The sequence below is a fragment of the Thermoascus crustaceus genome (genome assembly GCF_041956765.1).
Source record: "Thermoascus crustaceus strain CBS 181.67 unplaced genomic scaffold VTN00scaffold_7, whole genome shotgun sequence".
Lineage (NCBI taxonomy): Eukaryota > Fungi > Ascomycota > Eurotiomycetes > Eurotiales > Thermoascaceae > Thermoascus > Thermoascus crustaceus.
Window position 1 is genome coordinate 892,449 of NW_027192533.1, and position 10,405 is coordinate 902,853.

The 10,405-nt window shown below is 51.5% G+C and overlaps 5 protein-coding genes across 5 annotated transcripts in view; 3 read left to right on the forward strand and 2 right to left on the reverse strand.

Annotated features, from left to right (window-relative positions):
• Positions 1–73: 73 nt before the first annotated feature.
• Positions 74–832, forward strand: VTN00DRAFT_9327 (uncharacterized protein; the record flags this gene model as incomplete). Its single annotated transcript, XM_069436275.1, has 4 exons — positions 74–108; positions 283–308; positions 490–670; positions 778–832. 4 exons carry the CDS (start codon positions 74–76, stop codon positions 830–832), a joined length of 297 nt encoding a protein of 98 aa, XP_069284912.1.
• Positions 833–1,975: 1,143 nt separating this feature from the next.
• VTN00DRAFT_9328 (uncharacterized protein) lies at positions 1,976–3,463 on the forward strand (the record flags this gene model as incomplete). Its single annotated transcript, XM_069436276.1, has 5 exons — positions 1,976–2,006; positions 2,168–2,348; positions 2,537–2,684; positions 2,750–2,987; positions 3,183–3,463. The coding sequence occupies 5 exons, from the start codon at positions 1,976–1,978 to the stop codon at positions 3,461–3,463; spliced, it is 879 nt and encodes a 292-aa protein (XP_069284913.1).
• A 573-nt stretch (positions 3,464–4,036) lies between these two features.
• Positions 4,037–6,713, reverse strand: VTN00DRAFT_9329 (uncharacterized protein; the record flags this gene model as incomplete). The annotated part of the gene is made up of 6 exons (XM_069436277.1): positions 4,037–4,150; positions 4,206–5,569; positions 5,629–5,923; positions 5,984–6,068; positions 6,293–6,435; positions 6,660–6,713. 6 exons carry the CDS (start codon positions 6,711–6,713, stop codon positions 4,037–4,039), a joined length of 2,055 nt encoding a protein of 684 aa, XP_069284914.1.
• A 229-nt stretch (positions 6,714–6,942) lies between these two features.
• On the reverse strand, positions 6,943–7,248 carry VTN00DRAFT_9330 (uncharacterized protein; the record flags this gene model as incomplete). Its single annotated transcript, XM_069436279.1, has 1 exon — positions 6,943–7,248. The coding sequence occupies one exon, from the start codon at positions 7,246–7,248 to the stop codon at positions 6,943–6,945; it is 306 nt and encodes a 101-aa protein (XP_069284915.1).
• Positions 7,249–10,205: 2,957 nt separating this feature from the next.
• Positions 10,206–10,405, forward strand: part of VTN00DRAFT_9331 (uncharacterized protein) — a gene marked incomplete at both ends in the record, with an annotated part of 1,377 nt that continues 1,177 nt past the window's right edge. The window contains one exon of the mRNA XM_069436280.1: positions 10,206–10,344. Coding sequence (XP_069284916.1) covers positions 10,206–10,344 — 139 coding nt within the window. The remainder of the gene's footprint in view (positions 10,345–10,405) is intronic.

The window sequence follows — 10,405 nt, forward strand, 5'->3', positions numbered from 1 at the left end:
TCTCACCTGTCGGCACCGCTCTCTCTCTCCTCTCGTCCAGTTTCTCCCTTTCACATCCCTCCAATCAGTCACAATGGGTGGTCACGGTCCTGACCCAAAGCACGGAATGTGAGTTTCTGCCTCGCTTCTTTTCCACCGGGCTACGTGCTTTCACCTTTCCTCCTCTCGTCCGGGCCGCTCCATGATGCGATTGCGTCTGGATACCCCGGGTAGAGCAGCACCATTGGCTTTGACGAATTATTTTACATCGTTGAATTGCTTGCTAACGGTCTGTTTCTACAGTTACCTGGGTGGCTGGGGTAACCTCGGTAGGTGCAACCCGATCGCAAAATGAAATACCAACGGCATACCACGGACGATCAACTGCCAGAATGTGGACACCAGACAATGGACTCTGCCGGTTAAAATCTGTGGAGCTGCTTGTGCTATTTTCCAATTCAAGGGGACAATGGGGACTTTGGGGCTGACCGCATACGCTGCTTGATACAGGCTGCACCACCCCTCAGAAGGGCATCGTCACCTACTCCCTCTCCGCTAACCGCCAGCGCCCCCTGGCCGGTGCCGCTCACGCCGCTATCTTCAACACCTGGAGAAGATTCAGACACCAGGTGCTCTACGTTGTTCCTCCCTTCGTGGCCGCTTACGCCGCCATGAACTGGGCCGTCGAGAGGTATGTATTCCGCAATCGAAGACACCTAATTTCCATTTGGAACAACGGACATTGGGAACTGGGTGGATTAAACGAGTGAACAATGCTAACTGCTGGTGTCTTTCTAGGAACGAGTACCTGAACTCCAAGCCCGGCCGTCTGGCTGAGGGAACTGAGGAGTAAATTCCTTTTTCTCGGTTAGTCTTGGTTGATGCGGAGGAATGAATCGTATTTCGTTCGCTTTTTGGAGCGGTCCATGATTGCGCTGTACAGTAGTAGAAAGCAATCAAAAAATCTAGACAGTTTCTTTTGTCCGTGTTCTACATTTGTCTAAATTGTAGCAGCATCTGAATATGCGAATAGTAGCAATATACGACCATTTATGCCGTATTTTGTAGCGAACTAGTCGCAAACGAACCAGATGTAATTGATAGTAGATTCTTGCGAATCCATCAAACTTGGCTGTGCACTGATAATAGCAATAACCACTGCTTTGATTGGCCCAACCAGATATGGTCTTGGCAAAAGCCATTGGACATGCGACTCGGGCTCTTAGAGTACTCCGTAGTGGTCATGGAAGCCACCCACGGGTCTGTCTTTGGCAACTCGGTAGCAATCATGACTCGCTGCGGATATGACATTTCGACGACGAGCATGATCATCTATTTCTTCATTTTGAATACACTGATCTTGAAGAAAACCAGTTGTTGAATTAAATTAAAAAAAGTGACTTGCAGATACGAATTACCGCAATGTTTTCATCGAATCTCTTTTTCTCCGATCATTTCTAGCTGAAGAATATGGCGGTCTCTGATCTTCCTGTATAACCCTGCTGCGTAGTGTTATATGCCCAAATTTGGAGCAGCCCATTCAGAAAAACAGCAAAGGAAATACATCGTTCAGCAGCAAGGATGCGTCCGACTACCGTTCCTGGTGCAGAGGCAGAAAAGAGCAAGTCCAGTGGCAATGGATGTACCATCCGCGATGGAATATATGATGGGCATTTTAGCCAGGGAAGCCCAGCCCGCTTGACTTTCGGCTGCAGTGCCTGGCCTGGCCGGATACCCCCCACCACCGCTACCCGCTTTTTTTTCACGCTCGTTTGGAGGGGTAGCGCAGGGGTCCGGGCTGGTTGGAAAAAAACCTCGTCTCCGTCAGATGCGTCGCCTCCGTCTCCAGACCTGTCTTTCCTCTCCTCTTTCTTCCCCTTCTTCCTCTACTTCTAGATTTCTTTCTGCTCCATATCCTCTCCGTTCCATCCTCCACTCCCGTCAACCCTTCCGTTCATTCACTCAGATCCGCCCTCTTCGATCAATTCCCCCCACAATGAGCGAGCTCACCCACCCCACCATCAAAGGTTAGCTTGAAGCCTCAGCACCAAACCCCTCCTCCCCTCCTCCTCACCCCGCCATCTCTGGCCGTCTGAACACTCGGCCTTTCAACTCAATTGATACAATGCATCATCTATCTGTTCCGGAGATCAAAATGCTGACAATATTTCACCCTCCCGGCGTACAGATGGATGGTTCTCCGAGAAGTCGGACATGTGGCCCGGTCAGGCCATGACCCTGAAGGTCAACCAGATCCTGCACCACGAGAAGTCCAAGTACCAGGATGTTCTGGTCTTCGAGAGCAGCGACCACGGCACCGTGCTCGTCCTGGACAACGTCATCCAGTGCACCGAGCGCGATGAGTTCTCGTATGTAACCAACCCCCACGTTCATTTCTGTTTGCTTTGCTTTTTTTCTTCTATATCGAGAGTCTCGTTTCAATTGGATACTATCCCTCCACGGTGGGATCCGATGGAATCGGATTGGCCTCTCGTCTCCTAGATAAATGAAACTCAAGTCGACGGAACCGTCATGGCTAACTCGGCTACACCTATAGCTACCAGGAGATGATCACCCACCTGGCCATGAACTCCCACCCCAACCCCAAGAAGGTGCTCGTCATTGGCGGAGGTGACGGTGGTGTCCTGCGTGAGGTCGTCAAGCACGAGACCGTCGAGGAGGCCGTCCTCTGCGACATTGACGAGGTATGTACATACTACCACTTTTACGTCTCTACCAGCCAAGAGAAAAGAAGTTAAGAACAAAAAAGGCCGTCATCCGCGTCTCCAAGAAGTACCTCCCTGGCATGAGCATCGGCTTCCAGCACCCCGCCGTCAAGGTCCACGTCGGCGACGGCTTCAAGTTCCTCGAGGACAAGAAGAACGAGTTCGACGTTATCATCACCGACTCCTCGGACCCTGAGGGCCCCGCCGAATCCCTGTTCCAGAAGCCGTACTTTGAGCTGCTGAACGGCGCTCTGCGTGAAGGAGGTGTCATCACCACCCAAGGTTGTTCGTCGCCTTTCCTCTGACTGATCTGCCCTAACTCGTCCATCCCCCATTCCCCCCTCCCTTATACACCCGTGTAAACCCTACGCCGAAGACAATGTTGTGAATTGTCAAAAGACTTAACTAACCCACCCTCCCAACCACCCCCTAACATGGTCGGTGGTTTTGGGCATCGTTTTTCCTTGGGTCGAACAGCCGAGAACCAGTGGCTCCACATCTCCCTGATCACCGAGCTCAAGAAGGCCTGCAAGTCGGTCTTCCCCGTCGTCGAGTACGCCTACACCACCATCCCGACCTACCCCTCGGGCCAGATCGGCTTCATGGTCTGCTGCAAGGACCCCAACCGCAACGTCAAGGAGCCCCTGCGCACCTGGTCCCGCGAGGAAGAGGAGCGCCTGTGCCGCTACTACAACCAGGACATCCACCGCGCCAGCTTCGTCCTGCCCAACTTTGCGCGCAAGGCTCTGACTCTGTAAATCGAATTGAATCTGAACTGAAACGTGATGCCTGCTCCTGAAGTCAGCTAAATGAGCGAGCGAGCTACACGGGCCAGGGCGGACGCTTGGGATTTGATGATGACAGTGACAATGATTGATGAAGTTTAATCACAAAATCAATGCCAAATGAATGTCAGGTACAACTACCCCGAAAAAAGGGGTTTCCAAAGCAAATCCAAGCGACATGCCATCTGCTCTCGGAAACTTCCGGGATAAAATGAACGGATATTATCATGGATTGGTCAGGTGCATATGGGCCCCCCTTTTCTTTTGTGAACTAGACTTAGGTTCTACTCTACGCGAATGATATGATCGCATGATAAGCGTAACATGGTATTCTTTCATTTTCTTATCCTCATTCTAATGCTCTAAGACATCTCGAGTGGTAATATTGAGGATGGGGGATCAAAGAGAACAAGGTGGGCATCGAAGTCAATAATAATCTGTCAAATCAAACGTTACGTTCATAGAACACGCCCTCATGCGAGACATGTCGAAGAAAGCATCGTAATTCTATTCGTCAGTGAATAGGAGGACGGGAAAAGCAGACATTTACAGGATCTGCTGGAAGGCACGGTTGATGGGGGAGCGAGGGGTCTGGCCCTTGTAGAAGTCGATGGTGGCGATGGCACGCTTGGCGACACCTTCAGGAGTGAACTCGAATTTCTACACATGGTCAGCAACTGGAAGATAGCAGAACGCGAAGTTATATGCAGCTCACCTTGTAGACCTCCTTGTAAGGGCCAGAAGCACCGAAGCGGTTCAGACCGAACTGCTCGTGCGAGTAGCGCTCCCAACCCATGGTGGAGGCCGCCTCGAAGGACAGCACTGGGATACCGTCGGGGATGACCTGAAGTCTGTACGACTTGTCCTGCGCATCGAAGACCTCGAAGCAGGGGATGGAGACAACACGGGCCGCGATGCCGTGCTTCTCCTTCAAGTAGGCGGCAGCGTCGATAGCGATGCTCACCTCAGAGCCAGAAGAGACGATGGTGATCGCAGCGTTAGGAGCGTCCAGGACGACATAGCCACCCTTCAGGGCAGCCTCAATGCTGGAGTTCTCGAGCTGGGGCAGGTTCTGGCGGGTCAGGGCGAGAATGCTAGGAGTGCCCTTGGCAGTCAGGGCGGAGTAGTAGGCAGCGCTAGTCTCGTTGCCGTCAGCTGGACGCCAGACCATGCAGTTGGGCAGGGCACGGAAGTGCGCCAGGGTCTCAATCGGCTGGTGGGTAGGACCGTCCTCTCCCAGACCGATGGAGTCGTGAGTAGAGATGTAGAGGACGCGGTGGTGGGAGAGAGCGGACAGACGGACGGCACCCGCGGCGTACGAGACGAAGTTGAGGAAAGTACCACCAGCAGGGATGATGGTACCGTATGCAGCGAGACCGTTCATGATAGCGGCCATGGCATGCTCACGCACACCATAGCGGATGTAGCGACCAGACCAGTCACCAATGCCGTACTCTGGCGGCTGGAAGTCGACGGCGTTCTTCCAGCGGGTGTTGTTGGAGCCAGTCAGGTCAGCAGAGCCGGAAAGCAGCTCGGGAATAACATTGTGGATCTTCTCGAGGACAGTCTCGGACAGCTTGCGGGAGGCAACGGCAGCATCGGTGGGTTTGTAGGTTGGCAGGTTCTTCTCCCAGCCCTCGGGCAGCTTGCCAGACAGACGGCGGACGAGGTCAGCGTGCTCGACAGGGTACTCAGAAGCGTACTTCTGGAAGAGGTTGTTCCACTCCTGCTCCTTGGCAGCACCCTCAGCGGAGTGCTTGCGGTAGAGGTCGTAGACCTCCTGGGGAACGACGAAGCTCTGCTCAGGGTCGAAACCGAAGAGCTTCTTGACGCTCTGGGCGTCATCGGCCTTCAGGGGGTTACCGTGCACGCCACCGGTACCCTGCAGCTTGGAACCGAAACCAATGGTGGTGGTCAGCTTGATGACAGAAGGCTTGTCCTTGACAGCCTGGCACTTGCGGATGGCGGCCTCGATACCCTCAAGGTCGTGGTCACCGTCCTTGACCCACTCGGTGTGCCAGCCGTAGGCCTCAAAACGCTTCAAGACATCCTCGGTGAAAGCGCACTTGGTGTCACCGTCTAGATTATGACGTCAGTCATGCCACTTCTTGGGAACAGCGATTACGGAGGCATCTTACCGATGGAGATGTGGTTGTCATCGTAGATGCAGATAAGGTTGCCCAGCTTCAGGTGACCAGCGGTACTGGCAGCCTCGGAAGCAATACCCTCCATAGCGCATCCATCACCGAAGATACAGTAGGTGTAGTTGTTGATCAGGTCATACCCGGGCTTGTTGAACACGGCAGCAGTGTGAGCCTGCGCCATGGCGAGACCAACAGCATTGGAGAAACCCTGACCCAGGGGACCGGTGGTGACCTCGACACCGGGAGTGTCGTGAGCCTCAGGGTGTCCGGGAGTGATGGATCCGATTTGCTGCAAAGGGCAGGACGGTCAGAATTTTGGACGTGGTTCTTCAGGGGGATATGAACATACTCGGAAGTTCTTAAGGTCGTCCATGGTAATGTTGTAGCCGAACAGGTGAAGAAGAGCATACTGAAGCATGCAGCCATGGCCGTTACTGTGGAAGAATGAGAATCAGCACCGAGCCCAAGGTATTATGATGACACTGGAAGATATAGCTTTTTATATTGCTAATTGGTTCAAATGCAACCCATTATAAGGTGCACCATGGATGTTCCCGGTCGAATGTCCCGTAAAACTCCGCAACATACGCCAGACATTTCGCGTATGGGCAAGTGACTTACAAACCGTGATGAGAAGAAAAAGGGAAAAAAGACTTACGAGAGAACGAATCGGTCACGGTTCACCCAGTCAGGGTTCTGGGGGTTGAAGATCATGAACTTGTTGAAGAGAACGTGGGCAACCGGCGCCAGGCCCATAGGGGCACCGGGGTGACCGGAGTTGGCCTTGGAGGTGGCATCGACCTGAAGAATGAGACCTCAATTAGCATTCAGGTCCGTCTCGATGGGGAATCTTCTTCAATTTGTGAATACGGTGAAGCAGCGTGCAAGAACGACGCGACTGTCGGTCGACAGCTATGCTGCAGCGGCCCCACCGTAGTCAAGTTGGAGGAAGAAGAGCTTCCTAGCTTCGAAGCTCAACGTATTCCTCGTATCCGATGAATTCTTGGGAGGCAGAGGGAACTTACCGCGAGGACACGGATCGTGTTGATGGCCAATTGATCAAGTTCGGTGTAACCCATGATTGCAGCTTCTGACGTCGATGCCGTTAGGAAAATTGCACGAAGAAAAGCTAGGGAGGGGCAGAGGGAGGGGAAGCTTTTTTACTTTCTGATCGAAAGAAGCAGTATCTAGGGATTGTTCAAGATCCAAGAGGAAGAGAAGAGAAATTGTCTCTCTCTGTTCTTCTTTGGCTCTGAGAACGAATAAGCAGGAGAGGAAAAGAGGGGGAGGAGAGGAGAAGTTCTTTTTTCACGGGGTCGGGGGAGGGACGAGGGGTTTCGTGGCGGGATGACGGGCCTGGTGGGGCAGCGCCGGAAGGCGGGCAGTGATGATGTCGGCAGCAGCTACGAGGTTGATTCTCTGCTTCACCGCACGCTGCATGGGGATGGGCCCCTCGTCGCCTTTCTCCATCCTGCCCTCGGAATGAGGGGCTTGGCTGCGACGGTCCTGATACATCGTCTCCCGACATGCTTTCCCTGGATGCGCCCATGAGAGAGCTCGCAGCTCCATCGCTTTGCGTAAGTCGCTGGATGCCCCTCTCCACAGCTCCGACATATGCATCTGAAATCTGCCCCTCCGAATACTTTAGGAAGAGCGTCCTACGTCCTCCCTGTTTCTCTCTGCTTCTCCACGAATAGGAACGGTAAGTACATCCTGAGCATGAGATGTACTCGTACAAACTCGGTGCGGTACATAGCTAGCATAAGCATAGTATAAGCACAACACTGCAAACTGACAAAACTGGTTATGCTACACTCATATAATCGTCCAGGAGTGCTGTCCCGGGGCCTGACTAAGGCTCTAGCGTCCCTTTCTGTCTGCCTCTCAGGCTCTCAGCGGTGGGCTGGATGCAGGATAGCAGGTCTCGATGGAGGAGCTCGAGGGGGCCATGCTTTGGCTCCGGACCACCCTGCTCCGCGGATAATAGCACTGGCGGACGTCACCACGAAGCCACCCCTGGAGATCTACCCGGGGTCCGGGTGAAGCACGGCAGCTTCTTCGAATCACAGAAGTAAAATCAACAGAAACGTAGCACGAATGAAAGGAAAAGGCTTCAACATGGGGGAGAGAGCACAGCGAGACGTCAAAAGACACATGGAGCAGGTACTCCGGATCGTCCAGACATACGTCATAAGGAGCTTTGTCCAACGGGTTTCTTGACCAGGAAGGTCCTCGGGTTGCCCTGATAGAGCCAACCCGTAGCCCGTGCACGTGATGGCTGCAGCAGCTCTAGGTCGTGCCCAGCTTTTCTCCGCGCTCGTCTCCTCGTGGCGTCCCTCAAACCCGTGGAGAGGCGGATGGCCTGATCCTCCAGCCGTGTCCCAGGCACCACGCATTTGTCTGTCTCAGTGTTAATAAGACCAGTAAAGACGGAAGTATACTCATCGAATGCTGCAGCAATCAAAAGGGGGTTGCATTCTGTACCAACGCCTCTCGACACTTGCATGTGTGTCCTGGACACTGTATAAAAGCTTCGGTACATGAGGGCCCACTTAGTCGTTGTCTGGCGGATAGCTGTTTCACAACCACATGGTTTTGAATTTCTCAAAAGGCAATTAAGTATTACTATGGGTACCAGATTCCAGTTACTAGGTGAAACGAGCCCAGACAACAATATTAGGTACTAAAAAGCGGGGAGGTGGTTGGCTTGCATAGTTAAGAAATAGGGTGACGCTTCCACACTTATTTACTCATGTGTGTATGTATAGAACAAGCCGGCAATCCCTCACTTGACTCAGCCAGCTTGAGGGTTTGAAAAGATACTCAATCAATTCTACATATCGTTATACCTGCCTGAAATTCTACCTACAGAAACCACTATCTACCAGTGCATCTAGTAATCAAGTCTGTTGCTTTCAAGGGTTAAATCGACACTTTAAACCTTCAGCGCTCGCGTGATGTATACAGATGAGACTCACTAGATGAATTGCAGGGTGACTGGTAGTTTTAGTAACCAATTCAATGATTGATAGGAAATAGCAGGCCTCTAGAAATTACTGTAGCTGTCAGCATGTCCTTACAAGGTATACGACAAATACAGACTCAGCTAGGTTCTAGGTTGCTTGAGAGGCTGCCAAGCAAGAAGATTAGGTTAGTAGATGGATAATCTAGCAACTGCTATAGCTATAGCTATCATACATGATTGATGGACTGTATAGTACACACATGAACCAGTATACGGATCGGCAATGATTTTTTGTATACCTACCTAGGTAGTAAGAGTTTAGCTCGCCATCGATCTCTCTCTCTTCATTACTAGGATTCACCCGCTCTTCTATAAAACCCCCCACCCTCCTTCCCCCACCCTACTGAACCAATCGGTTCGAAATCCGTCCTGCAATCTTTCCTTTTCCTGGGCAAGTCTGTCATGGTCTCTATTGAACTGTTCCAAGATCTCCAGAAGAGGACTGGCTCTCTCAGGTCTCGATATTTACATCACATCTCATCTGACTTCCTGCAACAGATGGCCTTATATGTGACTCTTATAACCATGTTCACCTCGAGCTGTACCTACATAGATAGGTTAAGTACAGTACTATCTCTATCAGAATCGAGGAAGCTATCTGTGTTAGGTAGGTAGGGAGGGATTTTTCGCTGTCGTCACGTCACTGCTTGTCTTCTTGAGTCTCTTTTTACTCTGGAAAGGATGCGCGCGGGGGGTATCCCGCATAGTAGTAGTAGTAGTAGTAGTAGTAGTAGTAGTAGTAGTAGTAGTAGTAGTAGTAGTAGTAGTAGTAGTAGTAGTAGTAGTAGTAGTAGTAGTAGTAGAAGGAGGTGGAGGAGGAGGTGGAGGAGGCTTGGGTAGGGGGAACCTACTAGCACCCTGTTACTGTGGAAGATTCATGCATACTATAGTTTCATGTATAGTAAGCTTAGTATTTATTCGGCAGGTATACCTAGTACTGTACCTATTGGATATACCTGCTAAATTTGCATGTCTAGCAATCAATATCGCCATCACTCTCCTGTTTTTGTCAAGTGAGCGTTGAGACTTGATGCCTATAGCTACAGATCACGTCCTCCCGTCCATTTAAGCCTTAGCCACATGTCCTAAAGTTGATGAGTGGTGTGCATGATCATCCAATCAGACAAATAACCTTCGAGATGGATGTTTTGTGTATTAAATGCTAGCACGTGGAGAAATAGCTACCTACATAATCGATCACATTGTACCTAACGGACTGCCCCAGGTACATACAGTACATGTACATCGGTCCAGATACCGTAGGTCAGGCGACTAACATTGAAGAAGCAAGTAAGCAGCCCTGTGTGCTAAGATGACTCTCTTGCAAGAGGAAAAGGGTACAGAATATAATCATTTAGTCCCTGCGATCTCCCTTATCCCTCCTCTTCTCACCATGAAGATATTATTATTTGCCCCGTGATATTCAGCTTTACAGTCCTCGCCTCCAAGGGACGAGATACGTATCTGTACATAACTTACCTCCATCCCAATTTACATACCAAAGTACCTACCTACTCCTTGTACATACATAGACAAACCAGCAACCATGCCAATAACCCTCCCTCCCGACGTTCAAGACACCGACTTCCCCGCCCTCTCCCCCCATCTGCTGGAAGCCTGGGAGAACCCGCTTCAGACCTTCCTCTACCTATGGTGCCCACTCCTCAACGGCGGCCGCGACGCCAGTATGCTGGGAGCGCCGAGAGATTTCTCCAGTGGCACAAGGAGAAGCAGTCTCTTGGGGGC